Genomic DNA, 16,160 nt, shown 5'->3' on the forward strand with positions numbered 1-16,160 from the left:
AGATACATAACGGACCGCTTTACAGAAGTATACAACATTACAGGTGCATAACGGACCGCTTTACAGAAGTATACAACATTGCAGGTGCTTTTCAGTGGTAACAACAGAACAAATATACAGCGGGGTGTAGGATGCAGAGGGGTACAGAGGAGGGGTACAGCTGTACCGGGTGACGGGGAGTAGCGGGCGGCGTCTAGCGAGTCATGTGCCGCGAGGGGCGATGTGATGACCTAGGTGTTGAAGAACAGAGACTCCTTGAAGAGGTGGGTCTTCAGCTCTTTTCTGAATTGTAGGAAGGTGGGGGCAAGACTGACGCCGACGGAGAGGAGGAGCCATAGTTTTGGGGCATAGGCAGAGAAGGCTTGTTTTCTGGTCGTTTCCTTTTTGCAGTGGTGAATTTCTTTCAAGTTTGCACGTGTCCTGGCTTCTGGTGGTGCCTGTCTGCCGGAGATGAAGTGTTTCTCTGCGAGGTAGCTGGGTGACTTGAGGGCGGCTGCCTTATAGATGGTGGACTAAGACTTGAAGGAGATTTGTGCGTGCAATGGGAGGCAGTGAAGGTCGATGAGGGCCAGGGTGATGCGGTCATATATGTGTAGACCCTTGATGGGGTTGTGCAGACGCGTTTAGGGCACATTTCAGGGACACAAGAGAGGATGACGGGAGGCCTTTGAGGAGTGCATTGTCCCCATCCTGGTAGGATAGGACCAGTGGCGTCGCCAGGAATCAAATTTAGGAGGGGCACAGAGGGTGCCAAAGACAAAAGTAGGGGGCCACAGACAAAAGTAATGGGAGAACATGATCACTGCTCGTCTTAGGTAGGGGGACACAAGTGGGGGCACAGGGTTTCACAGCGGGGGCCCGGCCCCCCCATGCCCACCCCTAGCGTCGCCACTGGATAGGACCAGTGCTTGAGCTGTCTGGAGGGAGGAAGGGCTTGACTTTCCACAGGAGGGAGGGCGGATACCAAGCTGTCTGAGTTTTCTTAGATATGTGTGTCTTGAAGGAGAGGTGTTTGCTGATGTGGAACTTGAGGGATTTGGCACAGGAGGTGAGCTCGGATGTGAAGCCCTCAGGGTTCATGGTTGATAGCCAGGTCTGTATGTCTGGGTGGTCGGTGTTGTTGGTGAGGAGTAGGAATTCGGTCTTGGAGGGATTGAGCTTCCGAGTATGCACTGGACATCCAAGACTGGATCAGCGAGTGGCAGGTTTTGAGCCTGTGGATGTCCTTGATAGAGTTGATCTTGAGATATAGCTGTGCCGTTGGCGTATTGGTGGTTGGTGTGTGTGGCTAGGAGGGCTCCCAGCGGCTCCATGTATAGATTTAAGATCACTGGGGAGAGGATGGGACCCTGCGGGACTCCACAGGTGACGGGTAGCATCGGCGATCCAGAGGAGTCCATCTGAAGAAACTGCTTGAAGTTGGCGAGGTAGGACTTGAACCAGTGTAGGGCAAGGTCGCTGATCCCCATGCGCCGATGTAGGGCGTCCGTGAGCGCCTGGTGGTCTACTGTGTCGAAAGCGGCTGAGAGGTCGACGAGAAACAGGAGGCATGGGGGGCCATCGTCAAGGATGTTGAGGGCGTCGTCGACCACCTACAATTCATTCCTTTTGTGGCAGAATGTTTGAATAGTACCCAAGGGGGAGTTTTTTGATAAAATGTGACGCAAATTGTGCATTTTAAGGAATGTTTATTTAGCAACACTGGTCAAATCTACAACAGCATAATGAAATAACTTATCAAAGCGGCCCACATTGGCCAAAAAAGAGGTCCACTTTGACCCAAAAAACGGGCCCACACTATTATTTTGTGTTTTTGATTCGGGTATTGCCCTATAGGCCAGTCCGAGACTAGGCGTCGGGTTTTGGAGTTGCCTTATTTGTGTCTAGTCTCATTGGCAATGAATCTGTACTGGTAGGTGCTGTAAGCGGCAAATGGACCTCTTCCTTGAACTCTGTAGCATCATTTTACTGCCTATGTCCCTTCCCCCCTTTTCTCTTTGCCCCCTCTTTGCGTTGTGGTGTGTGGCCCTCCCAAGTGTGCTGCCCCTTTCAGGGAATGTGTCCCTCCCCTTTGTAATGCCCTTTTAACATGGGCCACGACTGTGTCATGGCCCAAGCTAATAAAAGGAGGTTCTGCAGACACGCCCAGCAGAGCGGCTGCAGACTCCAGAAGAGGAGCGACTGAGTCCGTGCCTCATTTCATGTAGGCTGCAGGTCTACACGTGGAGGCACAGGCCTGCATGCCCTGATGCCCTGAAACCCTCGTTCCAGGACGGTGGCAGAGGTACGCATGGTCAGGGCCATGGCAGGCTGTGCCCCCACCCCCATTGGTGCTGGTGTCTTGTAGTACCATGGGGCCTGCCGGATGTCTAGGGCAGGCCCCAACCCCCACAGGCACTGGGCCTGTAGAGTGCCGGTAACCATGGCACTCAGGGGGCCCGCTGGATGTCCATGGCGGGCCCCCCACAACATGCGTTACTGCAAAAGCGCAGGAGTAGGGGAAGGGAAGCGTGAACAGGGAAAGCAGCGGGGAACGCACGTGCACGCTCTACTGGGGGTGCTGTGCTGCAAGGAGTTGCCCTCCTCCCAGTGCTTTAGTGGGATGAGAAATTGGGGGGGCGGGGGAGAGCGTAACAAGGAGGGGTGGCCTAAGTGATGGGCTTTTCCAAAAGGTGCAGACGTCTTAGGCAGGAGCTGCCTGCCTCAACCCAAGCCTAACCTTGTGGGGAGGAGAATCATGTGATGAAAATATAATTCCCACAAAAAATAAATATACAGTGACGGACAGAAACATCAAATAATCACTGCGCTCTGTCGCTAAATAAAAGGAAGAAACCTTCTTACCTTGCGGATTTAAGGTGCATGTCAGTAATCCCCTCGACCCCTCCTCCCTCAGGTTGGGGTGCTGGCTGCTCACCACGAGATTCAACCCAATACATATGAAATGCACTTCACAATTCGGCCACTTGGTGGCGACAGAAGACTGCTGCAACATCATTTTCAGAAAATATCTCGGAGCAGGACTTTTCGGCGCCGCCAGTTCAGCGCGAACGTTTGGAGTCGGTTTGGCGCAATTTCTGTCTGGACTTGCCATCCGATAATCGGAGTGCCAACCATTTATGACAAAAGGAAAGTGAGCACTTTCGCGGGACTACATTCATGTCCAGTGGTGGGAATTGAAAGAAATGGTGGATGGTCCCACAAGGGCCTGGGTGGTCTGGAGTTTGGGGGGTAGGAGGGGCGATGACTGACACAGGGTTTAGGGGGGCGGAGCTGGCAGTTGACCTCCGATTAAAGTAAAATAATAGTTTGAAAAGGCGCTATTTCTTTCATGCTGCTCCTTTTCCACAGTATCAATTCCACTATAAACCACTTCCATGGCACTGTGATGAGTTACATCACTATATGGATAATAGTTTTGACCAGTGTTGCTGAGTAAATATTCTTTAAAATGCACATTTTATAAAAATAAAAGTCCCCTTTGGGTACTATTCAAACAGGGTGATTTCTGTTCCCTTAAGCAACGTTTTCTTTTACTTGAACCTCACCCAGCGCAGCTCTTCTGAAGCAGTTGGGTGGCTGCATGGTATGTGATAGTTTCAATGTTTAAAGGGGTATTTAGTTATTCAATCAATGATTGTCGGATACAGGTATCCGACAAACATTGCATAAATAAATAAATAAATAATCCAGGCCCATGAATCCGACAAACCTTACATGAATAAGTAAATAAACCAGGTCGTGGTTGAGGACCGGGTCTTGCCTGAGGACTGTAACTTCCTCTTGTGACCACTTAATTGGGGTCACCAGAGGAAGTAACAGTTTCATCTGAGCGCTTTCTTTTAAAAAAAATTTAAATCACTCCTCAACCCCCCACAGTAGAACATGGGGTTGGGGCAGCTGACTCCAGGCGGGTCCCGAGATCCAGCTACACATCTTGTACCGGATCTTGGATCCGGCGAGAGCCGGCCCTATCGCCAGCGCTGTTCCTTTATAAAGAGCAGCTTCCCAAAGATGTGCAGGAGCTAAGGAGGAAGCCTGATGTATGGACCTGTACTATTAACCCCTATAGCTGTAATGACCTATTAAAAGAGGATCACATTCTGGGCTGTTAATGTGCCTGTTCCTGAAAAGCTACAGTTTCCCAATGAGCCATTTCGTCCCACGCCGAACTGGCCGCGCCAAAATGGGGTGTACCGAAAAGATCTGTAGAGGAGGGAGCAAGAGGAGGCCTGAGAGAGAGCCATGGCTGTCAAGCAGCCCGGCCCACTCCCGCTATAATGAGGCAGAGATGTACCCTGTTCTGCTTCCTGCCACCCCTCACTCTACCTGTCAAACATTACAATGGCAACTGGACTTGGGTTTAGGGCTCTCCCTTCACCTGGGTGCTCTTGACTCCACGCACCAGACATTTTTTTAAAGGAAACATAGTTTAGACATATTTTTGAATGAAAGTTCCTATGTAAACACTTTGAGAAAACGAGGCTCAAAGTGTTTACATGAGAGCATCCATTTTGAGATTTCAGCAGTCTCCTCAGCTCTGCCCTGGCGGCACTAAACAAGCAGCAAAAGCCCCCTACTGGGAGCTTTTGCTTACTGCAACATGAGCAGAGCTGAGGAGGCTGCCTTCACTTTCATTTTACGTTTCCAGTGCTCCCCAAGCCCAGCGAAGCACAGAAAACGTAAAATGAAGGCAAAAAGCTGAGGCGCGTCATTTAAAAATACAACGTTGTTGGTTGGAAAACCACAGAAATCATAAATACAACAACGTTGTCATTCTGACTGCGGCAGCTTTCGCGTGGAGTCTCCTGGGCTCCCCCAACCCTGAGGGAGTCCAGGAGACTCCAAGCGAAAGCTGGCACAGTGAGAAGCACTGCAGCATTTCAAAACACCCGTGTTGTGATTCTGCCTGCAGCGGCTTTCACTTTGGGGCTCGCGGGCTCCCCCGGGGGAGGCCGCGAGCCCCAAAGTGAAAGCCGCTGCAGGCAGAAACACTGCGGCATGGAAACACAACCGCGCTGTGTTTCTGCCTGCCTTGGCTTTCACTTTGGGTCACTTTGGGTCTTTGCTATTTATGTTTGCGGTAGCTTCAGCTTGGAGCCCAGGGGGCTACAACGTTTTAAAAGCTGCGGTTACGCAGCTACTGCTTATTTAAAAAAAAGAAATGAGTACTTACCGAGATGCAGCTTTCCTGCCTGCAGTCTCTGGTCGCCATCCTCCGGCACCAATGAAGCAAAAGCCACCCAGTGGTAGCTTTTGTTTACTACAGTTGGCTGGCTTTTGTTTCATTAGTGCCACAAGGGCAAGCACAGGCGGCATCCATACAAAATGGATGCCTCCTGGTTCTTCCCATTGAAAGTTTGAGCTTCATTTGCTCAATACGTTACATAGGGACTTAAAACAAAATATTTTCAAGATGTTTTTTTATTATTGGCCATCTTTTTTGCCAATAATATTTCTGAGCGCACTGTTCCTTTAAGGCACCTATACCTTCTGAGCTGTCTTCCAGAACTTTCCACCTGTCTGATGTGGCCTTCTGAGCCGGTGGCCATGCACACCGGCACCAGTTCTGCTGCACAGCGCAGAGGAGCCTTCTGCTCTCTGGCTGGACACAGAGGAACACACACCTTGTGACGTACCTTGAGACTAGCAATGAACTAGAATTGACGCCCGAATGGAAACAACTTAATAGGACAGGCCCGAGGCTCTTTGGCATAAATTCAGCAGCCAAGAAAGCCGGTGGCACCGTCCTCACAGACGCCTTGCCTGGGGCAAACGAGAGAAGTTCTACACGTCACTAACCAGCGTCTGAGTCCATTGCTGATGTCATAACAGTCTAAAATAATTAACCAGCACCTGGGATTTAAGCGACCTGAGCTATGAACTGATTATTGTCCAATGCTATGATCCCAAAATCCAGGAAGACGTATGCATGAGCCAGGACCCGACCCCCCCTCCCCGGGAGACATATGCATGAGCCGGGATCCCCCAAGGTCCAGGGAGATATATCATATGCATGAGCCGGGATCCCCCAAGATCCAGGAAGACGTATGCATGAGCCTGGATCCCCTCCAGGGAGACGTAAGCATGAGCTGGGATCCCCCCAAGATCCAGCAAGACGTATGCATGAGCCAGGAACCCACCTGGGGAGACGTAGGCATGAGCTGAGATCCTCCCAAGATCCAGCAAGACGTATGCATAAGCCAGGATCCCCTCGGGAGACGTATGCATGAGCTGGGATCCCCCAAGATCCAGCAAGATATATGCATGAGCCAGGATCCCCTCAAGCTCCAGGAAGATGTATGCATGAGCCAGGACCCCCCCCGGGAGACGTATGCATGAGCTGGGATCCCCCCAAGGTCCAGCAAGACGTATGCATGAGCCAGGAACCCACCTGGGGAGACGTAGGCATGAGCTGAGATCCTCCCAAGATCCAGCAAGACGTATGCATAAGCCAGGATCCCCTCGGGAGACGTATGCATGAGCTGGGATCCCCCAAGATCCAGCAAGATATATGCATGAGCCAGGATCCCCTCAAGCTCCAGGAAGATGTATGCATGAGCCAGGATCCCCCCCGGGAGACGTATGCATGAGCTGGGATCCCCCCAAGGTCCAGCAAGACGTATGCATGAGCCAGGATCCCCTCAAGATCCAGGAAGACGTATGCATGAGCCAGGATCCCCCCGGGGAGACGTATGCATGAGCTGGGATCCCCCCAAGATCCAGGAAGACGTATGCATGAGCCAGAATCCCCCTGGGGAGACGTATGCATGAGCCAGGACCCCCCCTCCTCCCAGGGAGACCTATTCATGAGCCGGGATCCCCCCTTGATCCAGCAAGACGTATGCATGAGCCGGGATCCCCCCAAGATCCAGCAAGACGTATGCATGAGCCAGGATCCCCCCAAGATCCAGCAAGATGTATGCATGAGCTGGGATCCCCCTTGATCCAGCAAGAAGTATGCATGAGCTGGGATCCTCCCAAGATCCAGGAAGACGTATGCATGAGCCGGAGTCCCCCAAGATCCAGGAAGAAGTATGCATGAGCCAAGATCCCCGCCCCCGGGGAGACATATGCATGAGCCGGGGTCACCCCAAGATCCAGCAAGACGTATGCATGAGCCAGGATCCCCCTCCCCAGGGAGACGTATGCATGAGCCAGGATCCCCCCTTGATCCAGCAAGATGTATGCATGAGCCGGGATCCCCCCAAGATCCAGCAAGATGTATGCATGAGCCGGGATCCCCCCAAGATCCAGCATCCAGGAAGACATATGCATGAGCTGGAGTCCCCCCAAGATCCAGGAAGAAGTATGCATGAGCCAAGATCCCCCCGCCCCCAGGGAGACATATGCATGCGCCGGGGTCGCCCCAAAATCCAGCAAGATGTATGCATGAGCCAGGAGCCCCCCTCCCCAGGGAGACGTATGCATGAGCCGGGATCACCCCTTGATCCAGCAAGATGTATGCATGAGCCGGGATCCCCCCAAGTTCCAGCAAGATGTATGCATGAGCAGGATCCCCCCAAGATCCAGGAAGACGCATGCATGAGCCGGGATCCTCCCAAGATCCAGGAAGACGTATGCATGAGCCGGAGTCCCCCCAAGATCCAGGAAGAAGTATGCATGAGCCAAGACCCCCCCCACGGAGACATATTCATGAGCCGGGATCCCCCCAAGTTCCAGCAAGATGTATGCATGAGCAGGATCCCCCCAAGATCCAGGAAGACGCATGCATGAGCCGGGATCCTCCCAAGATCCAGCAAGACGTATGCATGAGCCGGGATCCCCCCAAGATCCAGGAAGATGTATGCATGAGCTGGGACCCCCCCAAGATCCAGGAAGATGTATGCATGAGCCAGGATCCCCCCTGGGGAGAGGTATGCATGAGCCAAGACCCCCCCCAATGGTGACGTATGCATGAGCTAGGAGCCCCCCAAGATCCAGGGACATATATCATATGCATGAGCCAGGATCCCCCAAGATCCAGGAAGACGTATGCATGAGCCAGGATCCCCCCGAGATCCAGCAAGATGTATGCATGAGCCAGGATCCCCCCAAGATCCAGGAAGATGTATGCATGAGCCAGGATCCCCCCCGGGGAGACGTATGCATGAGCCGGGATCCCCCCAAGATCCAGGAAGACGTATGCATGAGCCAAGATCCTCCCCTTCCTGGGGAGACACATGCATGAGCCGGGATCCCCCAAGATCCAGGAAGACATATGCATGAGCCATGATCCCCCTCCTGACCCCCCCGAGGAGACGTATGCATGAGCTGGGATCCCCTCTTGATCCAGCAAGACGTATGCATGAGCCGGGATCCTCCCAAGATCCAGGAAGACGTATGCATGAGCCAGAGTCCCCCCAAGATCCAGGAAGAAGTATGCATGAGCCAAGACCCCCCCCACAGAGACATATGCATGAGCCGCAGTCCCCCCAAGATCCAGCAAGACGTATGCATGAGCCGGGATCCCCCCAAGATTCAGGAAGACGTATGCATGAGCCAGGATCCCCCGGGAGACATAGGCATGAGCCGGGATCCCCCCAAGATCCAGGAAGACGTATGCATGAGCTGGTACCCCCCCAAGATCCAGGAAGATGTATGCATGAGCCAGGATCCCCCCTGGGGAGACGTATGCATGAGCTGGGATCCTCCCAAGATCCAGGAAGACGTATGCATGAGCCGGAGTCCCCCCAAGATCCAGGAAGAAGTATGCATGAGCCAAGATCCCCCCCATGGAGACATATGCATGAGCCGCGGTCCCCCCAAGATCCAGCAAGACGTATGCATGAGCCGGGATCCCCCCAAGATTCAGGAAGACGTATGCATGAGCTGGGACCCCCCCCCCCAAGATCCAGGAAGATGTATGCATGAGCCAGGATCCCCCCTGAGGAGACGTATGGATGAGCCAGGACCCCCCCCAAGGGTGACGTATGCATGAGCCAGGAGCCCCCCAAGATCCAGGGACATATATCATATGCATGAGCCAGGATCCCCCAAGATCCAGGAAGACGTATGCATGAGCCAGGATCCCCCCCGGGGAGATGTATGCATGATCCAGGATCCCCCCAAGATCCAGCAAGACGTATGCATGAGCCAGGATCCCCCCAAGATCCAGGAAGATGTATGCATGAGCCAGGATCCCCCCCGGGGAGACGTATGCATGAGCCAGGATCCCCCCAAGATCCAGGAAGACGTATGCATGAGCCAAGATCCCCCCCTTCCTGGGGAGACACATGGATGAGCCGGGATCCCCCAAGATCCAGGAAGATGTATGCATGAGCCAGGATCCCCCTCCCGATGCCCCCCCAAGGAGACGTATGCATGAGCTGGGATCCCTCCAAGATCCAGGAAGTCGTATGTATGAGCTGGGATCCCTCACCATGGAGGTGTCTGTCAAGCAATTCCGTCGCTCCATGAAAGAAGAGTAATTCCCTCTGCCCAAGGATGAGCTCTGCGTGGGGCACCTACTTTGCACCGACCGTGACTGAACTCAATCTGACCGCACACCCAGGCAATGGAGTGACTCCAAGAGCTCGAGGAGCAGCAGATCCAGAGAAACAGGACCAGAGGGCTTCAACTGTGGCAGCAAAATACAAGGGCAGTGCTTCGGTTGCAACCCTATATAGCAGGGGTGCACAACTGATTTTGACAGAGGGCCGAAAGTACCTTACATGAGGGCTATAGTGGGCCGAAAAGTAAAAGTGGGCGGGGCGGTAGGCGGGACATGTCAGGAGGCTTTTTCAACCCCCAATTTGTATTAAACACATGGAAAAAGATATGTTTTTGAGGGGTAACGATTTTTATTGCATTTCAAACTTACATTTTGTACTACACATTTTCCATTGCTATCATTTATTTCGATTTAGTTATTGTATATCGTCTGTTTAATTAAATTATATATATTTTATTGACCCTTGATTGGACATTCCGTTATTTTGGACTGCTATAGTTTGCTGTTTGGGTTGCCCAAGAGGAGTATGGCCTTCGTTGAGTCAGGTTTCCTCAAAAAAGCAAAGGATGTACATCTCCTAACTGTGCCTGTTTTAGCTTTATTATTGAGTTAACTCTTGGAGTGCAACACTATGCCCCATGGCTCCCATCCCCAACCAAACACTATGCCCCATGGTCCCCTCACTCCCAACCAAACACTATGCCCCATGGCTCCCATCCCCAATCAAACACTATGCCCCATGGCCCCCTAACCCCCAACCAAACACTATGCCCCATGGCCCCCTCACCCCCAATCAAACACTATGCCCAATGGCCCCCTCACCTCCAACCAAACACTATGCCCCCTGTCCCTCACCGCCAACCAAACACTATGCCCCATGGCCCCCTCACCCCCAACCAAACACTATGCCCCATGGCCCCCTCACCCCCCTAACCCCCAACCAAACACTATGCCCCATGGCCCCCACCCCCAACCAAACACTATGCCCCCTGTCCCTCACCGCCAACCAAACACTATGCCCCATGGCTCCCAACCCCAAACAAACACTATGCCCCATGGCCCCCTCACCCCCAACCAAACACTATGCCCATGGCTCCCACCCCACCCAAACACTATGCCCCATGGCTCCCATCCCCAACCAAACACTATGCCCCATGGTCCCCTCACCCCCAACCAAACACTATGCCCCATGGCTCCCATCCCCAACCAAACACTATGCCCCATGGCCCCCTCACCCCCAATCAAACACTATGCCCCATGGCCCCTTCACCCCCAACCAAACACTTTGCCCCATGGGCCCCTCACCCCCAACCAAACACTATGCCCCAAGGCTCCCACCCCAACCAAACACTATGCCCCATGGCCCCCACCCCAACCAAACACTATGCCCCCTGTCCCTCACCCCCCAAGAAAACACTATGCCCCCTGTCCCTCACCCCCAACCAAACACTATGCCCCATGGCCCCCTCACCCCCAACCAAACACTATGCCCCATGGCCCCCTCCCCCCCTAACCCCCAACCAAACACTATGCCCCATGGCCCCCTCACTCCCAACCAAACACTATGCCCCAAACACACTCAAGCATGCACCCATACAGACCTGAACCCCCCACCCCCCAAATCAACACACACACAAACATGCACCCATACAGACCCGAACCCCCCACCCCCCAAATCAACACACACACAAACATGCACCCATACAGACCCGAACCCCCCACCCCCAACTCAGCACACACACACACACTCAAGCATGCACCCATACAGACCTGAACCCCCCACCCCCCAAATCAACACACAAACATGCACCCATACAGACCCGAACCCCCCACCCCCCAAATCAACACACACACAAACATGCACCCATACAGACCCGAACCCCCCACCCCAACTCAGCACACACACAAACATGCACCCATACAGACCCGAACCCCCCACCCCCCAACTCCAAACCCCCACCCCCAACTCAGCACACACACACACTCAAGCATGCACCCATACAGACCTGAACCCCCCACCCCCCAAATCAACACACAAACATGCACCCATACAGACCCGAACCCCCCACCCCCCAAATCAACACACACACAAACATGCACCCATACAGACCCGAACCCCCCACCCCAACTCAGCACACACACAAACATGCACCCATACAGACCCGAACCCCCCACCCCCAACTCCAAACCCCCACCCCCAACTCAGCACACACACACACTCAAGCATGCACCCATACAGACCCGAACCCCCCACCCCCCAACTCAACACACACAAACATGCACCCATACAGACCCAAACCCCCCACCCCCCCAAATCAGCAAACTCTCAAACAAGCACCCATACAGACCCGAACCCCCACCCCCCAACTCAGCACACACACAAACATGCACCCATACAGACCCCAACCCCCACCCCCCAACTCCAAACCCCCACCCCCAACTCAGCACACACACACTCAAGCATGCACCCATACAGACCCGAACCCCCACCCCCCAACTCAGCACACAAAAAACATTCAAACACAAACATTCATACACATCCGACACACCCTCCCCACCCCCGCATCTCAACATACACTCAAAATACATTCAAACACAAACATTCATACACATCCGACACACACCCCACCCCCGCATCTCAACATACACACAAAATACATTGAAATACAAACATTCATACACATCCGACACACCCCCCACCCCCGCATCTCAACATACACACAAAATACATTCAAATACAAACATCCGACACCCCCCACCCCCGCATCTCAACATGCACACAAAATACATTCAAACACAAACATTCATACACATCCGACACCCCCCCACCCCCGCATCTCAACATATACACAAAATACATTCAAACACAAACATTCATACACACAAACATAAAGCAAAACAAACCCGACACACAAACACAAACAGACCACTTACCGGAGACGTGCTGGAAGGCAGGCAGGCAGGTAAGCTGGAAGTCGCTGGAATCGCACTACAGCTGGCATGGTCCAAGGCTGAAATGCCTTCCGGCATCAAGCCTTATGGGCCACGCCAGCCGTAGTGCTGGCCCTCCATTGGTGCAGCACACACGCATTACGTGGCTCGTAGGAGCGACGTGATGCGTGTGTGTGCTGAGCCAATGAGGGCCAGTGTTTTCACCGGCCCGGAAGACAACAAAGACTTTCCTAATGGAGGGTGGGCCGCGGGCCGCCCTCCATTAGGAAAGTCTTTCTGCCTCGCGGGCCGGTCAAAAGGGCATGGCGGGCCGCAACTTGCCCGCGGGCCGTATGTTGTGCACCCATGCTCTATAGCAACAATGACTCGGAGTGATGTTAAACAATGGCCCATTTCCATCTGTGTGTCGGATGGTGCAAACACCACCAGAAAAGACATCAGCATCAACAGTTGTAACGCTCACCTGGTATCCACGGGGACGTCAATCAGCCTGTTCTGACCTCTTACGACCTCGAACCCTTCCCTGGAGGCTATTCGACTGGAGACTGGGCCTGAAACACAAGATTGGTAGAGTTTAACTCCCTATTGTCTCTGTGTGCTTGAACCCCTTCTTCCCCGGGGTCCAACCCTTCCCTTTGATCCACAGCTCACCTTGTTTTCTTGGATAGTGTGCTCTCCATCCTGCTTTCAGCACAGGGGCGCGTTGATTGATGCAGGCTCGTTGCTGCCTAGTTACTTCTCTGGCAAGAGTCCGACAGGTAAGCATAATGAGTCTTTTGAACAGTTCTCTAACTTCGTTCCTTTCCTTCCTTAGCTGATGGCCGGTGTCCGGGGATGGCGGCATGCTGCTGAGATGAGTAGTGCTGAAGGCGAGTGAGAGCGCGATGCGCGATGCACCCCTTTCGTATTTGCATTGAACTGAGTTATTTTTCTGTGTCTTTTAGGTGCAGCGACGTTTTCAGCGTGGATGCCGGTTATGAAGAACATATGCAGTGGGTAAGCGCGGTATGCGTGCCTGTAGACAGTTGGGATTCAGGTAAGCGTTTGAAGCTCGTACAGTATTTAAAATAAGCAAGGATTTGCAGAATGCTTACTAATGCCTTTTTTCTGTTCTTTTCCCTTTTCCTTAGGAAGCGGCGTGCCGGGATGGGAATGACACTGCCGAAGATGCCCGCAGAACAGAAGGAGCGATGAATGATGGGCAGAAGCGCCGCAATGTAAGGCTGTTCCTAACAGTATTCTTGTTCTTATGGGAGCTGAGCGCAGAAGAAAGATGCCGGCCTACTGGAGACCGATCCGAACACGGTGAGTGTCACGCTGCAGGTGCAGAAAACGCAAATCATGTTTCTCAGCCTGGGTGTGGCTTAAATAGTCTCTGGGTATCCCAGGTGTCTCTGGGCTGAACCACACCCCAAAGACTAGACCGCACATGCAGTTCTGGGAACCGAAATATGTGGGGGCATCCATCTTGTCCCCATCAATGCACTACAAGTCCAATCCCCAATATTATCCTATGGGAGTGAGTCTGGTGCCACAAGCGCCAAGTCTGACTCCAAGTGGGCCTTTGGAGGGATGGAGAGGCCCTTGAGGGCCATGTAGGTGATCGTGGCCTGGCTCCAGCCTGACATCTAGGAGGGCTGGGGACATGAGGGGCAGGAATCATGACAACAGTATAACAAAAAAACGGGTTTCAAAGCCATGCTGCTCAGCCTTGTCTTGCTTCCGAAATGAGCACCTAGCCCTTGAGCTATCCACCCGACTCGACTTCAATTTTGTGGATGAGGGCCCGGTCCAGGTCAGGCCCTGGAGCAGCAACAGAGCGACATGGCCACATGTCTGATGTATCACCGGGTCCGCGCTCCAATTGGCGCATGCGCCTCGGGGACCCATCTTTCTGAAGAAACAGGAGTTCCTGGTCACTGTCGTATTGCCATCCAATGCCGTTACCATTGATCCGTTGCTGTCTGTCACCCTGAGTGGAGTTGGCTCATTAGGCAGGGACAATTTCCGTCCCACATTTCTTGTTCTCTTTGTACCAATACTCTTTGCAGGTTCCTTAGGTCGTTCACCATCTCAATGGCCTTTCTCCTTCCTTCAGATACTGCAGCATCATCAATGATTCCGGGTGAGCGTGGCAGGTGGTCTGGGAGAAATCCTTGCGGGCATCGTTGAAATAGTGCTTCAGCGGGGGCCACCCCTGTAGAGCAGTGAGAAGTCGCACAATACTCTGTCAAAACCTTGTATAGGGCACGTCTCTCGCACTCCCCTTGCCTGTGAGTTGTCCAGAAGACTTTGTTCAATGTCCTCATGACCCTTTCAGCATCCCCGTTTCCTCTCAGCTACAGTGGCCTAATCTTCCGGCGGGTAACACTGTGGTGGTGCAAATACTCTGCGAACCTTCTACCTTGAAAGGGAGGTCTGTAGTCGGAGCAGTTTTTGGATGGGAGTCCATGCGTGGCAAATATCCTCTCCAACGTCACGATTACATCCTCCAGAGCTGTGGATTCAACAAACTCGACCTCTGGGTATCTTGATGAATGATCGACAAGGACCACAAAATGGCTGCCTCTACAGGTCGATACGAAGTCCATGTGTACCGTGCCCCATGGCACACCGCTCCTTTCCATAGACTCAATCTGGGGGGTTCCCGTCTGTGTGGCAACGCTGCTTGGCACCACACATAGTTGTGGACAAAGTCTTCAACTCGCTCCTCTAGGCCCGGAAACCACACCTTCATGCAGAGCCGAGCCTTGGTCTTGGGGACATCCTGATGACCGCTGTGTGCCAATTCCTACGCTTTGCCCACAAGGCTGGCGGGGACCACCATCTTCATGCCCCTTAGTTTCAAACCATTGTCCAGAAATGTGAGTCCCCCCCCTTACTCTCCCCATCCGCTTGAGCGCTGTCCTTGCCTCTGTGGTCCTTGCCTCAAACTTTTCTAGGACTCTCCGCCACTCCCATTTCTCTCCAGCAGCCTGGAGAATTCTTAAACAATCATCATCGACTGAAGCCTTTCGAATGTTGTCTATTGACATGAGGGTTGGGGTCATCGTATCGGCAATGCTGTTTATATACTCCTCTGTATCCACCTCTTCAGTGCTTTCGAAACTCGGGATAGGGTGGTGTGACAAATAGTCTGCAGCATTGGTGACCCCGGGTCGGAATGTAAGTTCAACATCATACTCCAGTAGAGCAAGGAGCAACTTTTCAATTCTCGCTGGTGGCTTGGAGGAAGAGCCGGTCACGATCAGAATCAGGGGTTTGTGGTCTGTGATGACCTTCACGGGTTTGCCGTAGATGTACTGATGGTAATTCCTGCACCACTGGAGCACCGCCAGGGTCTCTCTTTCAATGTGTGAATATCTCTGCTCAGTTGCTGAGAGCACCCAGCTGGCGAAAACCAGTGAACGGTCCACACCGTTTTCGCCTGGCTGCATAAGGACGGCCCCCAAGCTAAACGGGCTGTCGTCCACTATTATATCTGAACTTTTCTCCGGATTTAAGAATCTCTGCTGTCAGCGCCACCTTGCTGTCATTGAACGCGCTTTGTTCAAGTGCTGTCCACCTCCATGTGCATTCCTTTTTCCTGAGACTTCGGAGTGGTTCGGCAAGAGTGGCTAGGTTTCGTATAAACCGGCCACAATACATGGCCATCCAAAGAAAATGATTCACCTCCGACACATTTACCGGGGCACATACTTCCTTGATGTCCTTCACCTTCGCCAGGTCAGGGGATATGCCACTCTCTTGGAAT

The 16,160-nt window shown here is 53.0% G+C and overlaps 1 protein-coding gene across 1 annotated transcript in view; it reads right to left on the reverse strand.

Annotated features, from left to right (window-relative positions):
• The window catches only part of LOC138467369 (uncharacterized), a 180,201-nt gene extending 164,358 nt beyond the window's left edge, over positions 1 to 15,843 (reverse strand). Inside the window, exons 1-2 of the mRNA XM_069607330.1 lie at positions 15,289 to 15,843; positions 14,476 to 14,603 (exon numbers count right to left, since the gene is read on the reverse strand). Coding sequence (XP_069463431.1) covers positions 14,476 to 14,603; positions 15,289 to 15,843 — 683 coding nt within the window. The remainder of the gene's footprint in view (positions 1 to 14,475; positions 14,604 to 15,288) is intronic.
• Between the last annotated feature and the right edge of the window lie 317 nt (positions 15,844 to 16,160).

The sequence above is a fragment of the Ambystoma mexicanum genome, chromosome 4q (genome assembly GCF_040938575.1).
Source record: "Ambystoma mexicanum isolate Mex_15411 chromosome 4q, UKY_AmexF1_1, whole genome shotgun sequence".
NCBI classification, from domain to species: Eukaryota; Metazoa; Chordata; class Amphibia; order Caudata; family Ambystomatidae; genus Ambystoma; species Ambystoma mexicanum.